Source organism: Vombatus ursinus, unplaced genomic scaffold (assembly GCF_900497805.2).
Source record: "Vombatus ursinus unplaced genomic scaffold, bare-nosed wombat genome assembly UNPS02014770.1, whole genome shotgun sequence".
NCBI classification, from domain to species: domain Eukaryota; kingdom Metazoa; phylum Chordata; class Mammalia; order Diprotodontia; family Vombatidae; genus Vombatus; species Vombatus ursinus.
In genome coordinates, this window is record NW_020954548.1 from 12,446,255 (window position 1) to 12,471,825 (window position 25,571).

Consider the following 25,571-nt stretch of genomic DNA (forward strand, 5'->3'; position numbering starts at 1 on the left):
TACTGTGTCTTGCATACCTAACCTATTCCACTGATCCACCACTCTATTTCTTTGCACGTACCAAGTAGTTTTGATGATTGCTGTTTTATAATACAATTTAAGATCTGGAATAGCTAGGCCACCTTCCCCTGCATTTCTTTTCATTAGTTCCCTTGATATTCTGGACCTTTTTTTCTTCCAAATGAATCTTGTTATTATTTTTTTTAACTCTATAAAATAATTTTTGGTAGTTTGATTGGTATGGCACTGAATAAATAAATTAGTTTAGGTAGGATTGTCATTTTTATTATATTAGCTTGGCCTACCCATGAGGAACTGATGTTTTTCCAGTTATTTAGATCTGACTTTATTTGTGTGAAAAATGTTTCATAACTGTGTTCATATAGTTGCTGGGTTTGTTTCAGCAGATTGACTTCTAATTATTTTACAACGTCCATAGTAACTTTAAATGGAATTTCTCTATCTTTTGCTGTTGGGCTTTGTTGGTAATATATAGAAATGTAAATGATTTATGTGGGTTTATTTTATAGACTGCAACTTTGCTAAAGTTATTATTTCAAATAGTTTTTTACTTGATTCTCTAAGTATATCATCATATCATCTGCAAAGAGTGATAGCTTTGTTCCTTCTTTGTCTTTTCTAATACCTTCAATGTCTTTTTCTTCTCTTTTTGCTAAAGCTAAAGTATCATATTGAGTAACAGTGGTGATAAAGGAGATTCTTGTTTCACCCCTGATCTTAGTGGAAATGCTTCTACCTTGTCCCCATTACATATGATGCTTGCTGAAGGTTTTAGGTAGATGCTAGTTATTATTTTAAGGAAGACTCCATTTCTTCCTATGCTCTCTAGAGTTTTTAATAGGAATGGGTGTTGTCTTTTGTCAGAAGATTTTTCTGTATGTATTGAGACGATCATGTGGTTTGTTAGTTATGGTGTTGATATGATCAATTATGCTGATAGTTTTCCTAATATTGAACCAGTCCTGCACTCCTGGTAGAAATCCTACCTGGTCATAGTGTATTATTCTTATGATAAGTTGCTATAATCTATTTGCTAATATTTTATTTAAAATTTTTGCATCTATATTCATTAGGGAAATGGGTCTATAATTTTCTTTCTCTGTTTTGACTCTTCTGGGTTTAGATATCAGCACCATGCGTGTATCAAAAAAGAATGTGGCAAGACTCCTTCACCTATTTTCCTAAATAATCTATATCGTACTGGAATTAATTATTCTTTAAATGTTTGATAGAATTCACTTGTAAATCCATCTGGCCCTGGAGGTTTTTTCCTACGAAGTTCATCAATGCCTTCTTCAATTTTTTTTTTCTGTGATGGGGTTATTTAAGTATTTTGCTTCCTCTTCTGTTAATCTGGGCAATTTATATTTTTGTAAATATTCGTCCATTTCCCTAAAATTGTCAAATTTATTGGCATACAGTTGGGCAAAATAGTTTCAAATTATTGTTTTAATTTCCTCTTCCTTGGTCATGGCTTCACCCTTTTCATTTCTGATACTGGTAATTTGGTTTTCTTCTTTTTTTTTTTTTAATTAAATTAACCAAAGGTTTGTCTATTTTATTAGGTTTTTTTTTTCCCCACAAAACCAGCTCTTAGTTTTATTTATTAGTTCAATAGTTTTCTTAATTTTAATTTTATTAATTTTTCCTTTGGTTTTCAATATTTGTAATTTGGTGTTTAATTGAGGATTTTTAATTTGCTCATTTCTAGACTTTTTAGTTGCATGCCCAATTCATTGATATCCTCTTTTTCTATTTTATTCATGCAAGCATTTAGAGATATAAAACTTTCCCTAAGAACTGCTTTCGCTGCATCCCCTAAGTTTTGGTATGTTGTCTCATTATTGTCATTCTCTTCAGTGAAATGATTGATTGTTTCTATGATTTATTGTTTGACCCAATCATTTTTTAGGATTAGATTATTTAGTTTCTAATTATTTTTCCATCTATCTTTCTATGGCCCTTTATTACATAAAATTTTTATTGCATCATGATCAGAAAAGGATGCATTTAATATTTCTGCCTTTCTACATTGAATTGTGAGGTTTTTATGCCCTAGTACGTGGTCAATTTTTCTATATGTGCCATGTACCGCCAAGAAAAAAGTATATTCCTTTCTATCCCCATTCAGTTTTCTCCAGAGGTCTATCATACCTAACTTTTCTAATATTTTATTCACCTTCTTAACTTCTTTCTTGTTTATTTTGTGGTTAGATTTATCTAGTTCATGAAGGCTGAGGTTGAGGCCCCCCACTAGTATAGTTTTGCTGTCTATCTCTTCTTATAACTCCCTGAACTTCTCCTCTAAGAATTTAGATGCTATACCATTTGGTGCATTTATGTTTAGTAATGATATTACTTCATTGTCTATGGTGCCTTTTAGCAGGATGTAGTTTCCTTCCTTATCTCTTTCAATAAGATCTATTTTTGCTTTTGCTTTGTCTGAGATCACGATTGCTACCCTTGCTTTTTTTTTTACTTCAGCTGAAGCATAATATATTCTGCTCCAGCCTTTTACCTTTACCTTGTACATGTCGCTCTTTTTCAAATGTGCTTCCTGTAAACAACATATTGTAGGGTTATGCTTTTTAATCCATTCTGCTATACGCTTCCGTTTTATGGGAGAGTTCATCCCATTCACATTCACGGTTATGATTACCATCTGTGTATTTCTCTCCATCTCCCTCCCTCCCCGGTTATGCTTCTCTTTCTCTTTTCTCCTTTTTCCTCCTCACTAGCATTTTGCTTTTGACCACCGCCTCCCTCAGTCCCGCCTCCCTTCTATTAGCCCCTTCCTTTTTCTTCCCCTTTACCCTTACTACTTCTTTACTCCCTTCTATTCCCTCTCCCTTTTCTTTTCCCTTTTCCCTCCTACTGTCTATAGGGCAAGTTAGATTCCTACACCTAACTGATTATGTTATTCCCTTCTTGAGCCAAATCCAATGAGAGTAAGATTCAAACAATGCTTATCTCCCTCCCTTCTTTCCCTCTGCTGTAACAGGTCTTTGTGTCTTTTCCTGTAATGTAATTTACCCTTGTCTGCCTCCTCCTTTCCTTTTCTCTCAGTACATTTTCTTAGATCATATGAGTCCACTTACTTGGATCCACTTGATTAGATTTTTTTTTTTTATCATTACATCAAAGTCAACTTATATCCATCCCCTTTATGTATATCCCTTTAAAATGGTGTAATAACAATACAGTTCTCAAGAATTACAAGTGTCTTCTTCCCTTGTAGGGTCATTTTCACTGGGTAGTTGATCCTTGGTTGTAATCCAAGCTCCTTTGCCTTACGGAATATCATATTCCATGCCCTACTATCTTTTAATGTAAAACCTGCAAGGTCTTATGTAATCTTGACTGTGGTTCCATGATATTTAAATTGTTTCTGTCTGGGTGCTTGCAGTATTTTCTCTTTGATTTGTTAATTTTGTTATTTGGCTACTATATTCCTTGGCATTTTTAATTTGGGATATCTTTCAGGAGGTAATTGGTGGATTCTTTCTATGGCTATTTTACCCTCTGATCCCAGGGCCTCAATGCAGTTTTCCTTTATGATTTCCTGAAAGATACTGTCCCGGCTCTTTTTTCTTCGTGATTTTCAGGTAGACCAATAATTTTTAAAGTGTCTCTCCTGGATCAATTTTCCAGGTCAGTTGTTTTACCAATGAGGTATTTTACGTTTTCATCTATTTTTTCCATTCTTTTGTTTCTGTTTGACTGATTCTTGCTGTCTCATAGAACCATTAGCTTCCATTTGCCCAATTCTAATTTTTAACAAGTTGTTTTCTTCTATTAGATTTTGAACCTCCTTCCCCATTTGGCCAATTGTATTTTTTAGGGACTTTTTTTCTTCAGTGTACTTTTTTTACAGTTGGCCAATTATATTTTTTAAGGACTTGTTTTCTATGGTTAATTTATATCCTTCTTTTTCCAAGCTATTGACTCTGTCTTGAATACCTCTCATTTCTTTTCCCATTTTTTCTTCTACCTCTCTCATTTGACTTTTAAAATCCTTCTTAAGCTCTTCTAAGAAAGCTTTTTGGGCTTCAGACCAGCTCATATTCCCTTTTGAGGTTTCAGATGTGGGTTTGTTGACAATGTTGTCCTCTTCAGAATTTCTGCCTTGATCTTCACTGTTCTCATGATATGAATCTACGGTAAAAAAAAAAAATCTTTTTGCTCATGGTGTTTGCTTATTTCCTGGCCTTTAAAGAGACTGAGCTCTCCTGCTGGGGAGCAGAGGGCACTAACCCAAGCTTATTGTGTTGGGAGCCTAGGGTCTGGTCACTGGCTTTGTGAGCTGGGGCCTCTGATGTTGGTAGTTGGAGGCTGCAGGGTTCTGGCAGCTTACCTGGTAATGGGCTGGAATCAGCAACACTGGAACTCCAGGGGTAGGATTGGGTAGGCTGGCCCCTGGAGGTTGCCTGCTTTTCCTTTCCTCTAGCTTTCCTCAGCTCCTTTCAGATAGATGTTGCAGGATGTTTATCTTCCTGGGGCCCCTTGGAACACTTCACAGAGTTCTGCTGAAGCACTGGGAGACTGCTGTAGAATGCAGAGGTACCTGGTGGTTTTCTGAGTTGGTTTCCACAGGTTCCCCCTGCCCTCACTGAGGCACTCAGAGGTCCAGTGTTGGTATTTGCCTGCTCCACCCCCTGGGTTTCAGGATCTCCTCCTGGTATGCTGAGTTGGGGCTTTCTGCTAGCTTGCTGAGACACCTCCTGTTCTGTACTGCTCCCCTTCCCCCAAGGCAAGAGGGGCCTTTTCCGTTAATCCCTCAAGCTATCTAGGCTAGTGGACTGCTGCACCCTGTCTTTCTTCTGGTTCAGCTGTGCCAGGGTTTTTCCTGGAGCAATATTTTCTGGGCTTTCAGAAGTTGATAAGGGAAGCTAAGAGCGACTTACTTCGTACTCCGCCATCTTGGCTCCTGGAAGCGGAGTTTTAATTTTTCAAAACTTTTGTGAGCTAAAAGTATATTTGTTGTGAAAATTCAGGATCTTAAAGATGAGCTAAGAGTTCTACCCAAAAATGATATGTGTAGGAACTATCACCATTTTAGAGAGAATAATAAAGAAAAAAAAAGAAAGTTTAGTGTGTGGTCTTAGAAAGCCAAGAACTTTTTAAAAATTGCAATGTTACTTTAATTATTCAGTACACTATAATAATCTAAACCTTGCCAAATATAATGCATAAAATAAAGCATTGTAAACTTTATAACATAACTTATGACAATACTTACCTGACTTATAAATCAATTTAGATGATATGTAAACAAGTTGCAAGTATAATTTCTTCCTATCTTAAGAAATATAGAAACCAATTGAATTGCAGATGAACTGAGGAGTACAGAAGAGTTTTATAAGTAAAAATTGTGATTATCTCAAACCATGATAATATTGAAGACAATCATAAAAAAATCCTGAATAAATTAACAATTCATAATTCCAATTTTTTATAAGAATACAGATTCTATTTTTTCAAATATAAGCATATTTAATGCAAAATGTAAATATGGCAGCAAAGCAAACTAAGCACCTTACCTGAGTTCTTCTTAAACAATAACTGATTACACCAAGTTCATATTTTAGAACTTTTAAAAAAGCAATGTAGTATTTTTAAGAGACTATTTTCATATTAAGTTGTTATGGTTTTTTAATTGATTAACAAAAAAATGGTTGACAAACCTAAGAGTTCAAAGAGAAAAACATAACAATAGTCACAATTTGTCACAATTTGACATAGAAATTTGCATTCAACATCCTTTCAGTCACCTAGGTTTGCAACCTTAAAGTCGTCCTTATCTCCTTATTCTTCCTATACCCCTTTATCCAGTCTTCTTCACCCCACATATCCAATTAGTTTCCAAATCTTTGTCATTTTATCTCCATAATATGTCTCACATCCATCCTTTTCTCTCTACTCACACAGCCACCACCCTAATCTAGGCCATCATCACTTCTTATTTGGAGTATCAAAAGTCTTCTAATGGGTCTCCCTGTCTCAAATATCTCCCCATTCCAATTTATCTTTCACACAACTGCAGGAAGTAACTCTGCTAAAGACACAGATCTGATCATGTTACTCCCCTGCTCAAAAAACTCCAGTACCTCCTTTCTATCATTTGGACCAAATATAAAACCCACTGTTTTCTATTTAAAACCATTTGCAACCTTCAAGCCACCCTTCTCACCATATAAGATATTATTTTTCTTTTTAAATACTCTCAGTCAAGGTGAACTAGTCTTCCTCCACCACATCTACAGTGCTCCACACTCCCATCTCTATGCCTTTAAACAGGCTGTGTCCCCTTTATTCTGAATGTACTCCTTTTTCACCTATACCTCTTAAAATCCCTAGTGCCTTTTCATAACTCATCTACAACTTTTCTTTATCCCTCTCTGACCCCAATGCTGGTACCATCACCAGCATTTTATTATTTTATTTTTATTTTATATTTATTTTATATTTATTTTGAATATTTTCCCATATATTCATATCTTCTAATAGAACATAACATCAATAAGGACAGGGAATATTTATTTTAGTCTTTGGATCTCCAACACCTGGCATAGTACCTGGGACATAAGTGCTTAATAAAGAAGGAGTAACAGAGATACAACATGTACATATAGAAATATATACAAAATACATAAAAAATAAGGACAAGATAATTTTAGAGGGAAGGCACTAACAGTTTGGAGAAGGGAGTACTTAAGGTAGATCAGATAAGTCCTTTTGTAGAAACTGGTGTTTAAACTTATCTTGGAGGAACTTAGGAATTCTCAGAGGTAGAGGTAAGGAAGGAGTATATTCTAGGAATAAGGTTCAACTTGTGAAAGGCACAGAGATGATAGACGGAGTATTGTGTGTGAGGAATAGAAAGAAGGCCTGTTTGACCAGACAGCTAGAGCATGTCAAGAAGAGTAAGGGATAAAAAGCATGATTTAATGATTTTTTTATCTAGTCTACAAGCAAGGAACTTGCTACAAATATTTAAATTTTTTTATGGTTGTGCAGACCACTTTGAAATCTAGGTTTCTCAAAGTCTCACTTCTAAGAGTCCTACCTCTTGGTAGGACTTTGCCCCAAGCTGGGAAAATTTTCTTCAGTACTAGATTTGCAGTAATGATCTAAACTCTCTGCAAAGATAAACTATTATTGATTCTATGAACTCCATAGCTCTTTGTAAATACTAAATTTGGGGATTTTTTTTTAATATTCTGAGTCTAAATTTCAAATATGTCCTAGATGTTTCTATAATATGTTTGACTCATGTGAAAATCTGATACTTTCAAATACTGACCAGAATGCAAGGAATGCTAAAAATAAAAGGTAGAGTGTAATAAAATTATATTTGTCTAATGAACTATTTTCACAAAATCATACTATTTATTCATAATATTTATTCAGAATTATATCTTTTCAAAACAGATACCATAGGCTACTACCACTAAAGCAAACTGATGAACTAAACAGTCAATTCAAATTGCTTATACTGTTAAAAAGAAAATCCTCAAATTCCAATTAACAATTAATTAATCAGCATTTACTAAACACCTACTATGTTCCAGGCATTGTGCTAAAAACAAGGGATACAAAGGAAGGTAAAGACAGTCCTTTCCCTCAAAGAGCTCACAATCTAATGTTGAAGAAAACAAACAAACATGCACAAGCAGCTATATACAGGATAAACAGGAAATAATTAACATAGGGAAGGCACTAAAATTAAGAGGGGTTAGAAAAGGCTTCCTGTGTAGGAGGTGGGACATTAGTTGGGGCTTAAAGGAAGCCAGCAAAGTCAGTAGTTGAAACACAAAAGGGAGAGCATTCTAAGCATTCATGACAGCAGGGAAAAAACCCCAGAGTCTAGAAATGGAACAGCCAAGAGACCACTGTCACTAGATCCAAGAGTACATTGTAGGGAGTAGGATGTAAGAAAACCAGAAAGGAAGGAGTGGGTAGGATATAAAGAGCTTTTAATGCCCAAATGGGTATTTTGTATTTGACCCTCAAGGCAACAGAGAGAACTGTGTGACATAATCAGACCTGCAATTTTAGGAAAAATCACTTTAGTGGTTGAATGGAGGATGGACTGGATGGAGCTGAGACTTATAGCAGACACACCTATTAGTAGGATATTGCAGTAGTCCAAGTGTGACAGGTCAAGGATAGTGGCCAGGGTAGTGGCAGTGTCAGAAGACAGAAGGGGGCATATTTGAGAAATGTTACAAAAGTGAAATCAACAGGCCTTGGCAACAGACTGGATATGGAAGTGAAAGATAATGAGGAGTCAAGGATGATTCCTAGGTTGTGAGCTTGAGGAACTACATGGTATTGCCCTTAGGGAAAGTAGGAGAGGAGGAAAGATAATGAGTTCTGTTTTGGACAGAAGATGATTGCTGGATATCCAATTTGAGATGTCTGAAAGGCAGCTGGAGATGCAAGTTTGGAGGTCAACAGAAAGACTGGAGGATTACAGTTACAATAATATTTAATATTTTTCAAACCTTAATACCAACCTTTTGCAACTCCTTTATTCTAGCATCTTTGACTTGCAAAATTTCTAACACTTTTCTATCCCTGGCTTCGGCTTTATTTTTTTCTCTAGAAACAAAACAAATATATTGATTATTAGTCACAATTTTCAGTTAATCATTCAAATTTGTCATGTCTTCATACTGAATGTCACTTTAAAGTACACCAAATTAAATTATCTGAAGCTGACAGTCCTTGCAGAATTAATAAGAGACCATATGGCAAGTGACAGCAAATTACAACTGTAAATAACTGAGATAGCTTCATTCTACAAGAACCAGTTGAGTTACTAGACTTGAGTACCCACTAAAAGAAAACCAAAATGATATTTAACATTTTTATCCAATTGTACTTATGCAAGTTCTTCAAAGTTTGATGCCATGTTCTCAACAAACTTTGAAGATGTAAGGGAAAGAGAGTGGGAAGAAAGATTAATAGCAATAGCAGTGACCCTGAAGGTAGCAATTAATGTGAAGAATGCAAAAGGATGGTAAGCATGAAACACTTCAACTGAACTACAGCTAGAATAGCTCTATATTATTTGGAAAGGGAGAGGCCACCAGCATATCAGAATCTAACATAAAGCTACAGTCATTTGTGACTCTTAATCATGGTTATTCTTCATATTCTCGAACACAATTTTAAAAAACAGATTAAGTTTAATATTTTGTGATTGAGTAAAACAGTTCTAGTTTTTCTGGAACTTTGTGGAACTACTTTTCTTGTATTCTTTTTTCTTTGCCACTCAGGAGTGGTAATACAGCAACTAAACAGTTTAATGTGAGTTTTCTAAAAAATAAATACCTGGTTATGATTCAAAATTTTCACTAAAATTCATCTGAAGAACAAAGAAAGCTAAAGACAAAAGGCCTGGAATTAAACACACGTTCTTGTATAACAAAAAATGGTTTTTTTTGTAAAGTCTTTGTGTTTCTTTCTTCGAATAATTTTTTCTTAGTGACTTTAAAGGAATTTAACAATTTTCTTTAAACATCATTAAATCATAATTTATGCTTCATATTTTTTCCAATTTTGGTAAAGGTTAAGGTATATGTTTTCTGTTGTTACCTTATAAAACTTTCTCGTGTTCACTTACAGAATTGTTCTGCATGCAATGTTTATTAATTAATAAAGTTTAGAAGTGACCACTTTTATTCTAGAGACTATGAAACATAAATAATGGAAATCTGGGCATAGTCTGACATGCATCCTAAATTTGGGGAAAGTAGATTTCAAAAGGTTCACAGTAGAGATAAGTAAGATCCCCTGGATTAAATGCTATACAGGAAGTCAGCCTAGGAGGAATAGACCATACTCAAGAATAAAATCCTTTAGACACAAAGGAAAATGATTCCTGTGAGAAGGAAAGAAAGGATTTGTCTAAAGAGATTAACGGAGACGTACAGGTAACTCACCCACCAACTTAGATTTTAAAATCAAATGTAAAGATCAAAGCTAGACTAGGTAAGAGAGGATGAATATAAGATGGTAGGCTTCTATAAAAATAGTGTAAGAAACGTTCAAGGTCATAAAGAGCTGGGACAGGCGAAAAAAGCTGAGGACAATAACATGTTTTTTGTTGTTTCGTTTTATTTTAACTATACTGGAGAAAAACAGGATCGAAGAAGAGACAGAACCTTTGCTTAGGATAGATGGGACCATGATAATTGACCAAAAATAGAAGCAGAGCTGCTTAACTCCTCTTTTGCTTCTATTTTCTGTCAAGAAGAATAACTTTTGTACTGGAAATGACAAAATAAAAATGACTAATAGTGAAGTGATGCCCAAAACAAAGAGGAAGAAAGGGAGCACGTAGCTGCCCTTAATGAATTCAAGTAATCTGCTTCATATGAAGTATGTACATCCTAAGCTCCTGAAAGAACTACATATAAATTCTGAGCCACTGTGGGCAATATTCAACAGATGATGGAAAATGAGAGAGGTACCACAAGATTAGAGAAGGGCAAATATGTCCTTGATTCTCAAAAGGGCACAAAGCAGAATCAGCAAACTATAGGTCAATAAGCTTAATATTACTCTGAAAATTATAGACTAACAAAGAATGAAACAAGCAGAACCAGGAGAACAATTTTGAAAAACAGATATCTGGGTGTTTTTCTTTTCTTTTTTTTTTTTTTTTAATAGAGAAGGGGGAGAGGTGCTGCAGATGTGAAATTTGCATATACTTTCAGGTGAGGTTACTGTATATTAGTTTGCCAGCTAAGTGGTACAGTGGATAGAGTGCTGGGCTTAGAGTCAGGAAGACTCATTTTCCTCAGTTCAAATCTGACCTCAGATTCTTACTAGCTGTGTGACCCTGGGAGAAGTCACTTCACCCTGTTTGCCTCAGCTTCAGAAGTCCTGAATTCAAATCCTGCCTCTGACACTTACAAGCTGTGACCCTGGGCAATCTGTAACCCTGTTTGCCTCTGTTACCTCATCCATAAAATGAGCTGGAAAAGGAAATGGCAAACCACTCCAGCATCTTTGCCAAGAAGACCTTAAATAAGGCCACAAAGAGTCAGACACAACCAAAACAACTGAACAACAAAGAGTAGAAGGGGCAAAGACAGCTCAGGGGTTGCCTTCCCCTCCCTCAAGGAGTTTAAGGATAGGCTAAATTACCATTTGTCAGGTACATAAAATGGAGATAATTTTATATAGATATATAGATACACACAACACACACATACACACACATACTCTGTGTGTGTGTGTGTGTGTGTGTGCACGCGCGTGCGCACTGGACTGTTGGCTGTTGAGGTCCCCCTCAGTTCTCAAATCCATGATTCTGTAATCTTTCCTAATGTACCATCAAGAAAAATCAATCATTCCTTTACACTGTGCATGCCATCATCAGAGATGCCTTTTCTCCCTTACCTTCCCCTCGCTGGGCCTCCCAGAACCTATCCAGGTTGCTTGTCATGTCATATGGCTTGGATAAGATGAAAGTCACCAACTCTATTCCTTCCAGTGAGATGAAGAATTATAAGGTCATCTACTATCTGTCATCTGTCCTGCCATTGCCTCCTAAGTTCCTCCAGCCTTATCATCTCCCCTGCCTTGACACATAGCATACCTACGTACTGTTATCTGACTTACCAATGTAACCATAGGATGCCTAGGCCTTTCTATCTGCCCTGCTGCTGAGCTTTTAAGGCTCCGCCATGCAATTGAACTATCTTTTATATGTTGTCTCCCACAATTAGAGTGTGAACTCCTTGACACTTTTTCTATTTGTTAGCCCAGGGCTTTACACATAGTAAACATTTAATAAATGCTTTTTTATTTATTCATTCACTGCATATATTCCCCAGCTGTCCACTACAGTCTTCAGTGGCACTGCTACTTACTATCTAGGACATCAGGAAAAACTATTCAACTCTTGACCAGTTACCTAAACTGTATAAGAAAGTACCTGGATTATAAGACTTTAATGAGCAATTGTCCCTTAAACCCTTGGAAAGCATAAAATAACTAGTCAATTAGGAAAAAAAAAAACACCAGTCACAATAGCCCTGAGGGTTCATAGTGTGCCACAATGAAAACAAAAACTACCAGATAAATATTTCATCCAAGGAAAATGGCTGGGATGGTGAGGGGAGGTTAGAGAGAATCTCAGCTAAAATGGGCCTGACAAGTAGTCACTCACACTCTTCTTGAAGACTTCGGAGGAAAACCTACTCACTCCCCATGGAGCTTTCATCATTAGGAAGTTTCTCTTCACACAAAGCCCAAATCTGTCACTTTCTCCCTTCCAACCAAGGTCCCTAATTCTTCCCCTGGGGCAAACAGAACAAGTTTAAGTCCTCTTCCATAAAACAATCCTTCACACACCTGAAGATATTATTCCTCCCTGCAGTTTTCTCTTCACCAAGCAAACATCTCCCCATTCATGCAACCAGTCCTCCCACTACATGAATTCAAGGCCCTCACAATCCTAGTTTCCTTCTCCTAAATAATTCCTAGCTTTATCAATGACATTCATAAAACATGGCACCCATAACTAAACATACAATAATACTCTAGGTGTGGTCTGACCAAGGCAGAATAAAATGAATCTCCTTATTCCTGGAAGCTAATCATGCCTATCTTAATTCAGTCTAGTATCACATTTTATTGCCCTAAATGAATTCCTTTACAAATAAACCTATTATTGAAATATCACCTCTTTATGGTAGCAGATTAAGTCATAATATAACCTACATAGCAGTCGTGTAAAATTCAAACAGAAATGGATGCCTAAGGGTTACATATTGACTTAAAAAATCACAAATTAATATTATCTATATCATGTTATATGTTTACTTATTTTGTTAATTTCTCAAATACATTTATATTTCATAGACACTTAGTTTGACACTTCTACTATACTGCATAATGCCACAGAATACTGCATTATGTCCGTTAGCATTTTTTTTAAAGAAACAGAACAGAGGTATTGCTGTATCATAAAACTCCTCCTACAATACAAATTCTAAATGTTCTCTAGCTTAAGGCAAAGGGGAGAGCCATAAGAAGATTTTGCTAATCATAAAACAGAAAATGTATTTGGGAACAACTTGAGAAGCACAATAACAAGAAAAAGTTGAACACTACTGGTTCACTTTTGTAAGGTTGGTGACTTTGCACAGCCCTCCTTCAATTAAGTGCAATTCACGTGTAAGTCACGGCATGACCTTCCTGATGTCATGGTCCTCTTCTTCCAGAATGAAGGATAAATAGCAACCTGTAAGTGGCACAGACTGCCCCACTGGGGACCCAACTGGCAAATTCCAGTTGGACAACACAGCTCCTTCCATCTTCTTCCCTTCCCCTCCCCTTCCCTCCCATTCTCCTTTTCCTCTGTCCACATGGTGTATCCTGCCCTTACCTGCAGGTGCTCTGCCCAAAGGAATGCAAATTTTGATGGCTGAAACCTTGCAAGATAACTTGGGTTTACAGGCTAGATTTCTTTCTTAAGGACTATGCCTTAAACCCAGATCTCTCTGGCTCTCATTGATTGGCCAACAATAGGTCCCAGCCCAAGCCCACAGAGCCCTGATTGCTTAGTGTTTCTGTTTTGTCCAGAAACCCTAAGGGTCTTCCCCTATAGACTGATTTTTTTTTTAAACACATAAAAGAGGCCATTCTTTGTCTCTTTTCTTACCTAGTCTTAAAAATCGAATGGACTTTGCCTCAGTCAAACTGAGATGTGGGAAAGACCTTAGCTTAAAAAGGCCATGATCTCCCACTGCATCCAGGGCCATCTCCAGGCTTCATGATCTATATTTTGCCACTGGATCCAGATGGCTCCAGAGGAGAAAGTGAAGCTGGTGACTTTGTATAGCCTTCCCTCACTTAAATCCAATTTTACTTGCCAAGTCATGGCATTACCTCCCTGATGTCATGGTCCTCTTCAAGAATGGAGGACAAACAACAACAATACCAAGACTCAGAGAAGTAGCTAATTTTAGGCTTTCAGAAATTATTCATATGCAAGAAGTGGGATAAAAGACACCACATAGGAAAAATCTATGATCAAAAATTAAGGTAGGCAGGTCATGTAACAAGAGATTATAGAAGTCCTGCAAGATCTGCAGAAAAGCCTTAAATACACTGGATAGATCCCTCATGGAGGTATATGGGAAGATATGATTAGGGTTAAGATTAAAGGAAATATAGGTGATCTGTAATATGGGGAAGAGTACCCACATCCATGAGATCATAGATCCACTGAGGTACTGAATTGCAATTCATCTAAAACTTTTAGACAATATCAAGTTTGGCCACCATAGCCAAATCAAAGCACTTAAATAACACTTTATAAAGTATTTCATTCAGTTATAATTCCCAAAACACCTAAATTTGCAGAACATGTGGTGTTCAAAATTATGACCCTATGTCACCAAAAAATCACTAAATTAAGTCTGGTAACTCTTCATGGCAGATATGTAGCATAGCAGATAGAGTGCCCTCCTGGAGTTAGGAAGAATCAACTTTTTGAGTTTAAATCTGGCCTCCAATACTTATTAGTTGTGTGACCCTGGGCAAGTCACTTCACAGTGTGCATTAGGAATAATAGTAACTGCATCCGAGGATTGCTCGGAGAGATAACAATTGTAAGGTGCTTATTATCAAGTACTATATAAATGTTAGTTATTATTACTAATGGTCTCGAATAGAAGTGAATGCAACCCAAATCAGATTAAAATATAATCAGGAAATATTTAACAAAATAAATAAAAATACAATACAACATTTCTTTTTTTTTAAAGATTCATTAATTTATTTTAGTTTTCAATATTCACATCCACAAGATTTTGTGTTCCAAATTTTCTCCCCATCTCATCCCTCCCCCAAACCCAAGACAGCATGCATTCTGAATACCCTTGCCCCTACTCTGCCCTCCCTTCTATGCCCCGCCCCCACTTCTCTTATCCTCTTCCTCTGTTATTTTCCTGTAGGGCAGGATAGATTTCTATACCCCACTGCCTGTATATCTTATTTCCCAGTTGCTTGTGAAAACAATTTTTTAACATTTGTTTTTAAAACTTTGAGTTCCAAATTTTCTCCCTTCCTCCCTCCCCACCCACCCTTATTGAGAAAGCAAGCAACTCGATACAGGTTATACACGTGTAGTCATGCAAAACACTTCCATAGTAGTCATGTTGTGAAAAACTAAGTATATTCCCTTTAATCCTAACCCGCCCCCACCATTTATTCTATTCTCTTTTGACCCTGTCCCTCCTCAGAAATGTGTGCTTCTGATTACCCCCTCCCCCAATCTGTCCTTGCCTCTACCATCACCCAATTCTCTCGTCCCCTTCCCCGCTTATTTTCCTGTAGTGTAAGATAGATATCCATACCCAATGGAGTGTGTATGTTATTCCCTTCTTAAGCCAAATCCAATGAGAATAAGAATCACTCATTCCCTCTCACCTTCTCCCACTTCCCCTCCACTGTAAAAGCCTTTTCCTGTCTGTTTTATGTGAGATAATTTACCCCATTCTACTTCTCCCTTTTTCCTTCTCTCAGTATAATCCTCTATCACCCCTTAATTTTATTATCCAGATATCACCCATTCATCTTCAACTCACCCTGTAATGCAACATTTTTTGTTGTTATTCAGTCATTTCAGTCATGTCAGACTTTCCATGATCCCATTTTGGTGAGTTTTATTGATAAAGATACTGAAAATATTTGCCATTTCCTTCTCCATTTCATTTTACAGATGAGGAAACTGAGATAAACAGGGTTAAGTGACAGCTAGTAAGTGTAAGAGGCCATATCTGAAGTCAGCAAGACTCTTCTTCCTGACTCCAAGTCCACTGCTCTATTCACTGCACCACGTAGTGGCCCTGCAATGCAACACAGATGATACAGTTACCCCTTCCACATCAAGACTTTTCCCCATCGTGGTTTTGATATATCATAGGTTGGCATGAGAAACTAAATGAGAATTTGAGGGGAGTTTTGAGGAAGCCACAGACAACATAGACAACATGTGAAAGCCAGCAGATGACACAGAAAAAGTTTAGAAACTTGGAAATGCATAAAATATATGTACAGTATCATGTAATATCCACATATTTTCACTTTTAACACCATAATAATTCAGATTTCTTCACTAGTGTGAAGGGAAGACAAAAAAAATTTTACAAGGATTTTCCAGAGGGGAGGGGGATGTTACACGCCCCTAACTCCTGAAATGTGGAAGGGATAACTGTATTAAATTGTAGTTTTCTAAGTCAATATGCAGGCTGAAGGGATCCATTTCTATTTGAGTTAGATACCAATGGTCTAGAAGAAACATGCATGAAATATTAAGATGAAATTTAACATGTATAAATGTAAAGTATTACACTTAAGGTCAAAAAAATCAATTTTAAAAGAAGATGTAGTAGGGCAAAAGTTAATCCAATCAACTCTCTGGAGCTTTCAGTAAATTTCAAAAATCTATGTGAGACAAGAGTATGACATGGCAAAAAACAAAAAAGTTAATGTTAATCCCAGGATAATGTCCAGGACATGGTAGGTGACCTTATTACTTACTATACTCTATCCTGATCAGAAGATATATGGAGATAACAATATGTTCAGTTCTGGTTATCATATTTTAGGAAGAACGTTGATAAACTGAAAAGCATCTCTGGAGGTAACTAGAAAGATAAACTGTATTGACACCATACCATAGAAATTCACCAAAGAACATCTAATATTTAGTAACAATCTGAGGTTCTATTCAACTGAAGGAATTAAGGAGGCTTAGCTTACTTAGGGGAAGACCTGATAGCAGTTTTAAGGGGCTATCATGATAAACAGGAAATGGACTTCTGCTTAGCCCTGGGGGTGGGGGGCTGCTGAGGGGATAGGGGTGGAGGTGATGACTGGAATCAAGGAGTGGAAACTACTGACAGACAACAATAATGATACTTTGGAAAGTTTGCATAATGCTTTACATACATTAATCTCATTGAACAGCTTTGTAGGATAGTTGAATCAATCAATAAACATTTATTAAGCAGTGTGCTAAGCACAGGAGATACAAAAAACACTGGAGAGGCAAAAGATAGTCCCTTCCCCAAAGAAACTTACAATCTGAAGGAGAAGACAACACGTAAATACAGACAGTTCTCCCTTTACAAATTCACATTAAGCAAACTTCACTTTACATAAAGAATTCTGAAAGAAATCTTTCAGTAACAACATCAACAAAAAAAACTTATGTGAAGTTTACCATGCTCTTTCTCCACTCTTGCTCTTCTCCTCCACACTCTCCAGCCTCCCATCACCCCCACAAAAAAAAAAAAAGCCTTAAAAAAAAAATCCTCCAAGTGAAAGCAGAAGAGCACGAGATACTACTACCACTGCTGCCTGATGGGGGCTTGGCTTGAAGGCTCCAGCTCAAAGAAAGGAAATCTTTGCCTTACTCTGCCCAGCCACCTGCCGAGCATGTCCACTCTGCATGTCTATCTTCCATCCATCCATCTGAGCTTGGGCACTGAGTGTCTGTCCCCAGCTCAGTCACCTAGCAGCCAAACTAATAATACAGTGACCTCTCCTGTCTGTCCAGTCTCCACTGCCCCAATCCCTGTCCGTCCCCTCCTTGCCCCCTGTGGTTGGCCCCACAACCCATGTGTTCTTCTTTCTATTCTTGCTTCTCTGTCCCAAGCTCCCATTGATCCTCTTCCAGAATGAAGGACAAACAACAACAACCACCCATGTGTCTTGAACCATGCTGCTCCCACCTCCACTGCACAAGGCCCTCTTCTTCTCTACCTCCCTTCCCCATGATTGTAGGCAAATTCACATTACTAAAAACACTGTTGTTATTTTCTTAGTTTTTCAAGGGGTGATGTCTTGATTGTGTGTGAATCAGATTTTAAGTGAGGGTGAGTGGCACAAATTCATCAGCCTCATTCTCTCTTTCTGAGTCATCAAAGTCCAGCGGCAAAACAAAAGACAGGACAACTGACAATGGCAAGGGATATAGTGGATGACCTTGGCATCTTCCATGTCTGACCAAGCTCTAGATGCTCCACAGCACCTGCTTCAGCATTCTTCGTGGCCATTGAAATAAACTATTCTCATCCACTTATTCCACCAGGGGAAATCTTCACATGATTGGATAGACATCACCCTAACTCACTGATGGGTTTGAGGTCTGTTGGTTACCCTTAACCTGGTTTAGCCTGTCTGCCAAGACAGTCTTACCCAGGTGTGGCCACTGTGCATGCTACAGCTTTTTGGAGCCACAGGGAAAAGTTTGGCAAAAGGTAGACACCACAGGTGGATGAACAACCTTGGAAAGGGCTCATCAAGCCCTCATGCCAAAGAAGCCAGTCCTCTCTGAACACATAGAGCTCTGCTAAATGGTCCACTTATATAAAGTGAGGGGGAAAAATTATATATATATATATATATATGTGTGTGTGTGTGTGTGTGTGTGTGTGTGTATACATGTGTGTGTGTGTGTGTGTGTGTGTGTGTGTGTGTGTATTCTGTCAGAGGACAAAAGGGTGCATATTTAAGAAATGTTAGAAAAGTGAAATCAACAGCCCTTGGCAACAGATTGGATATGGGCGTGAAAGACCATAAGGCATCAATGAGGACTCCTAGTTTGTGAGCCGGAGGGACTGGATGGCATTACCCTTTACAGTAATAGAGGAGGTAGGACAGGGAGAGAGTTTAGGGAGAAAGCATGAGTTCTGTTTTGGACATGTTGATTTTAAGATATCTACTGAATATCCAGTTCAAGATGTCTGAAAGGCAGTTGGAGATGCAAGATTAGAGGTCAGCAGAAACGTCAAGGGATTACAATTATAATAATATTTAACATGCTTTAAACATTAATATCAACCCTGAATGGGGGGGCAAAGGGGAGAGGGGAAGAGTTGGAGAAGTGGTGAGAGATAATGAGGAAACCAGGATGACTCCTAAGTTGAGAAACTAAGAGACTGGGAGGATAGTGTTGCCCTCTACAATTCTACTTTGGGGAAGGTTCTATTTTGGACATATTAATAGTTCTGTTTCTATTTAAAGGTGAGGAAACTAAGGCTTGGAGAGGTTATGAGTTGTCCATATTCACATAGACTATAACAGACCCAGCCACATAGATATATAGATATACTAAGAGTCAGAAATGGATTTAAACCCAGGTCTTCCTAACTCCACAATTACCATGATATGTCATATTGCTTCCAATCTACTTCTAAGTAACTAAAGATATCCAAAACAGATGAACCAGGAGATGAGATGTTTATCTCACTGGAGGTCTTCAAAGACTGGAAAACAATTTGTTGGGGATACTGAAGAGAATATTCTTGTTCACACAGAAGTTTGGACTTGATGTCATATAAAGTCTCTTTCAGCTCTGACAATCTATGATTCTATGAAGATGTGTATTTAAAATAAGACATAATAATTGACATTTTATATATATATATGTATATGTGTGTGTGTGTGTGTGTATACACATAGCCCTTTAAAATTTGCAAGGCACTTTTCTCACAACAACCCAGTGAGATAGGCAATACAAATATTATTAACTCCATTTTACAGATAAGGAAGCTAGGATTATGAGAAGTTAAGTGAGTTGCCCAGAATCAAACAGTCAGTGTTTGGGCCAGAATTTGAAGCCAGAGATTCTGACTCAAAGTTCAACACTTTACTATACTGTGGAACCTCTTTTATTAACAATGACAAATCAGGCTTGGACATAGCATAACAATTCAATTACATTAGAAAAAAACTAGACTCATTAATGTGGGCTCTGGTGCCACAAGAACAAAATGTCTTCTCCAACTTGTATCTATGCTATTTTTTCTGCCAGCAAGATATACCACTACCCTCACATTTCTGCTATTTCCTATTACCTAGGGTTTAGCCATCCCCTTAGCCTCCAGTAACATCATCCTCTGATTTACAAAAAATTTATCATATACAATGGCACATGCAATACAGTTAACAGATAGAAAAGTTAACTTCAAAGTTTAGATAAGATTCTTACAATTTAACTCTTCCCCTGAAAATCATCAAGATATTTTATCTTAGTTTCATTCTAGCTAAAATTCTTATCATTCTAGATTTTCACATTAATTCAATTTTATTCCCTTTGCCATATAACCAGCTGGCCTAGTCTGCTACTCTTTTGAATCTAACTCTTTAGTCCCAAATAAGATATACTGGACGTCAGAAGTCTAGGACTTTGCTCTCTATGATCATCCAACTCAATCATCTAAAGAAACTTCATCCTGATTCACTGAAAATGGCCTAACCTGTTCCCCAAAACATTCAAACAGAAAGAATTCTTCCCTATTGAAGACCACTTAGGGTCCCATAGACATTAAAGTTACCACTCCATAGTTTCATGTCATGATGCCTCCCTCATTCTATCTAGAGATTTCCACACTCTAGCTCCTTAAGAAACTGATCACATTATCGTGAAAATATGCTTAATATGAATTTATAAAGTAGAGCCTATATAAGATTGCACGTAGTCTTGGGGAAGGGAAAGGAGAGAGAGGGAGAAAATTTAAAATTCAAAATCTTATGGAAGTGAATGTTAAAACTAAAAATAAATTAATTATTTAAAAAAAGGAAAAGAAACTGTTCATACTGTCGCCTAAAATAACCTTTTAATAAGCCAGATTTTTTTCAGTTCTTTTAAAACTTGATGAAAAAAGTGATCTCTTCAAATTAAGTTGCCAAAAATCCCTTAAGTGAAAAATACAATGGCTTTTTCTTAGTCCTCATTTATCTCAGCCTCCCTACAGCTTTTGATACTGATGACCACTCCTTTTGTATACTCACTGGGCTCTCCTAATAGTCCTCCTAACTGTCTGAATGCTTCTTTTCAGTCTTTTTTACTAAATTCCCACTTACGCCATGCTCATAAGTTTCAATGTATTCCACCTGAGTTGCACTGGTCCTCTATATCACCCTATACATTATGACCTTATCAGCTCCAAAGGTTCCATCATCACTGCTAGTTAGATGAGTCCGAATCTACATATCTAGGTCTTGTTTCCCTCCTGAGCTTCAGTCTCATATCACCAACCACTTCCTGAATATCTCTAACTGTATGTGCCATAAGCTTCTAAAATGTAACATGTCCAAAACAGATTTATCTTCTTACAAAAACTCGTGTCTCTTCTTAACTTCCCTACTTCAGTCAATGGCACCATCAGTCTTCCTCTAACCTAAGTTCACAATCTCAGAGTTATTTTCAATTATTTACTGAACATTGCCTCCCATACATCTAATCAATGCCAAGTCTGGTCGATTCTCTGTTTACACCAGTTCTAATATCTGTTCCCTTGTTCCTATTCACATGGCCACTACTCCACATGCCTTTCACCTATACTACTATATCTTCCAAACTGGTCTCCTTGTCCCAAGTATCTCCCCACTCCATTGCATCCTCCTGAAAACATGATATTCTTAAAGTATAGATCTGTGATGTTCCCCCAGAGTCTTCAGTACTTTGTCCAGCACTTAGGATAAAATATAAAACTCTGGTATTTAACACTTAAAGACCTTCAGGATGTCTCCAAGCTACTTTTCCTGAACGATTTCACCTTGACTCTTCCTCACCTTACTCTTTCACATTCCAAACAAACTAGCCCATTTGGCATTCCCCATACTTGACATTCTCTTTCCTATCTCTACCACTGTGCACAGGCTATATCCTATGCCTAGAATTACCTACACTACCCCTTAGAATCTCTAACATTCAATATGCTAGGCAAGAGTCAGCTACCACATGAGGCCTTTACTGATTCCACATTCACACCAATGAAATTACATTGTATGTATTTGCATTTGTTTGTTTGTGGATCACATCACTACTATATCACAACTATCAAGAAAGAGATAAAGAATACAAGATACAGAAACCATTGTGTTTACTATTTGTAGATTGTGAAAGAAGCATTTAATTTGGTTAAGAAAAAAAAAATACTGGACAATGTCAAGTCAGAGCCAAGATGGTCAAGTAAAAGCAGTGACTTGCTTGAGCTCTCTCCGAAACCCCTCCAAATACCTGTAAAAAATGGCTCTAAACAAATTCTAAAGCAGCAGAAGCCACAAAAAGATAGAGTGAAACAAATTTCTAGCCCAAGACAACCTGGATGGTTGATCTGAATGGTATATCACACCAGGCAGGGAGAGAAACACAGTCTGGCATAGGCATACAGGCAAAACAGGCCTCAGCAAACCTGGAGCAGCCTCAGAGGACTGAATCACAGTCAGCTGTGGTGGTTTCCAGACTTCTCAACCCACAAATGCCAAAGACAATTTAGAAGGTCAGTAGGACAAGTCTGTGACTGCGGTGATGAGAGAGAAGCTTGGTCCTAGCTCCAGTCCCAGTGCATGGCCCCAGGGCAGTGGCTGCTTCCTGAGCTTCAGGCCCACAGATTGAGGGGGAATCCAGTGGCTGATCACAGGGGGATTGCAGGGATCTCTTTGCTGGTGCTAAGACAGGAATCTCTTGCTTTGCCCGTGCTTGGATCTGGGTCACAGTTCTGGGTGGCAATTCTGGGATGAGGAGGAGCACTGGTATGGTGGAGCTTGTAGTCGGTGTGGAGAGGGAATCCTCCTCACAGTTCCAAGGCAGAAAAGAGAGCTTGTGGTCACTCACAGACCAGAACACAGGCCAGGAAAGGAGTAAACACCTCGCCCTTGATCATACCACCTTGGAAAAACTGAAAATTTACAGGTCTCTAGAAGCGTCTCTTTAAAGAGCTGCACAAAACCTCCAAAGTTTGGGACAGTACATTCTGCACACGGGAAGCAGACCCCTACCTTAACAAAGAGTTTATAACTCAACTAATTGGCTGGGATTGTGACCAAACTGTACAAAAAAAAAATCAAACTATAGAATCTTTCCTTGGTGACAAAGAAGATCTAAACATACAATCAGAAGAAGACAACAAAGTCAAAGCTCCTAAATCTAAAGCCTCCAAGAAAAATAGGAATTGGTCCCAGGCCATGGAAGAGCTCAAAAAGGATTTTGAGAAGCAAGTAAGAGAAGTAGAGGAAAAACTAGGAAGAGAAATGAGAGTGATACAAGAAAATCGTGAAAAACAAGTCAACAGCTTATTGTATGATCATATTTTTTACTGTATTATATTATGGAAATGCTTATGCTATTCCACAAATTAAAAATAAAATGAAATATTTTAAAAAACTAGAAAAAGGAAAAATTAAAAATCTCCAATTAAACACTAAATTGGAAATCCTAAAAATCAAAGGAGAAATAATAAAATTGAAAAGAAAAAGAAAAACCATTGAACTAACAAATAAAACTAAAAGCTGGTTTGATGGAAAAAAAAAACAATAAAATAGATAAACCACTGTTTAATTTGATTTTTAAAAGAAGAAAGCCAAATAACCATTATCAAATTGAAAGTTGTGAATTTACCATCAATGAAGGGAAAATTAAAACAATTATTAGGAACTATTTTGTCCAATTATATGCCAATAAATTTGACAATCTAAATGAAATGAATGTATATCTTCAAAAATATAAATTACCCAGATTAATAGAAGAGGAAATAGAATACTTAAATAACCTAATCTTAGCAAAAGAAATTGAACAAGCCATCAATGAACTTCCTAAGAAAAAGTCCCCAGGGCCAGATGGACTCACAAGTTAATTCTACCAAACATTTAAAGAACAATTGATTCTAATACTACATAAACTATTCAGAAAACTAGACAAAGGAGTCCTACCAAATTCTTTTTTGTGAACTAAAAGGATACTGATACCTAAACCACAAAGAGTCAAAACAGGGAAAGAAAATTATAGACCAATTTCCCTAAAGCATATTGATGCAAAAATTTTAAACAAAATACTAGCAAAGAGATTACAGCAATGTATCACAAGGATTATACAATATAACCAGGTGGGATTTATATCAGCAATACAGGGCTAGTTTAGTATTAGGAAAACTATCAGCATAATTGACCACATAGTTGGTTGATTGTTGTCCTTAGTTCTCAAAAAGGACCAAAATGACATCACTATATTACAGTCAACTTACAGTGTATCAGACTGTAGCTGATCAGACCAATGTGAGCTCAGAATGCTCTATCACAGGTCGAGTACAAATAGTCCGTGTGAACATTTGGGGTGGATTCTCTAAATTTACACATCTTGTGTTTCTTTTTGAGCTACTTCAATTCTGCTTTGCTAACAGAGCACAGCACCTTCTGTGACGAAGGCATACCATGCTGGGGGGTCCTGTGTCAGTGTCTCTCATGTCATGTAATTAATCCCAAAGTTCTTAAAAGAGGCTTTGGGAGTGTTCTTGTATCACTTCTTCTGACCACCAAGAGAGCACTTGCCTTGTGTGACTTCTCCATTAAACAGTCTTTTAGTCAAGCGTATATTTGGCATTCAAATAATGTGGCCATATCAATAACAAAGCCAACAAAAATCATATGATTATCTCAACAGATGCAGAAAAAGCCTTTGATAAAATACAACACCCATTATTATTATTAAATGGAGCTTACCTTAAAATAAGTAACATATACTGAAAACTATCAGCAAGCATTATCTGTAATGAAGATAAGCTACAAGCCTTCCCAACATAATCAGGGGGGAAAGCAAAAATGCCCACCATCACCTCTATTATTCAGTATTGTACTGGAAATACTAGCTATAGCAATAAGAGAAGAAAACGAAATTGAAGGAATTAGAAGAGGCAATGAAGAAACAAAACTATCACTCTTTGCAGATGATATGATATTATACTTAGAGAACCCAGAGGATCAACTGAAAAAAAAAAAAAACAATGAAAATACAATTTTAGCAAAGTTGCAGGATGCAAAATAAAGCCACATAAATCATCAGCATTTCTACATATTATCAACAAAGTCAAATGCCAAGAGACAGAGAAATTCCATTTAAAATAACTGTAGATAATATAAAATACTTGGGAGTCTACCTGCCAAGAGAAACCCAGGAACTATATGAACACAATTACAAAACACTATTCACACACACACACACACACACACACAAAAATCAGATCTAAACAAATGGAAAAGTATCAATTGTTCGTGGGTAGGTAGCCAAGCCAATATAATAAAAATGACAATTCTACCTACATTATTTTACTTCTTCAGTGCCACACCAATCAAACTACCAGAAAACCATCTTACAGAGCTATAAAAAGCAGTAGCAAAATTTATCTAGAAGAACAGAAGGTCAAAAATATCAAGGAAATTAATGAAAAAAAATGCAAAGGAAGGTGGCTTAGCTGTACCAGATCTTAAACTGTATTCATAAAGCAGCAATCACCAAAACTACCTGGTGCTGTCTAAGAAGTAGAGTGGTGGATCAGTGAAATACATTAAGTACATAATACATTACAGTAAATGACCACTGTAATATAGTACATGTAAATGTAAAGATCTAAGCTTTTAGGATAAAAACTCATTATTTGACAAAAATTGCTGGGAAAACTAGAAAACAGTATGGCAGAAACTAGGTGTATACCAACATCTCACACCATATACCAAAA

At 37.0% G+C, this 25,571-nt stretch overlaps 1 protein-coding gene across 1 annotated transcript in view; it reads right to left on the reverse strand.

Moving 5' to 3' along the window:
* CNTLN (centlein) overlaps positions 1 to 25,571 on the reverse strand; it is a 476,456-nt gene that overhangs the window by 336,985 nt on the left and 113,900 nt on the right. The window contains exon 5 of the mRNA XM_027863054.1: positions 8,541 to 8,625. Within this exon, the coding sequence (XP_027718855.1) occupies positions 8,541 to 8,625 (85 nt within the window). The remainder of the gene's footprint in view (positions 1 to 8,540; positions 8,626 to 25,571) is intronic.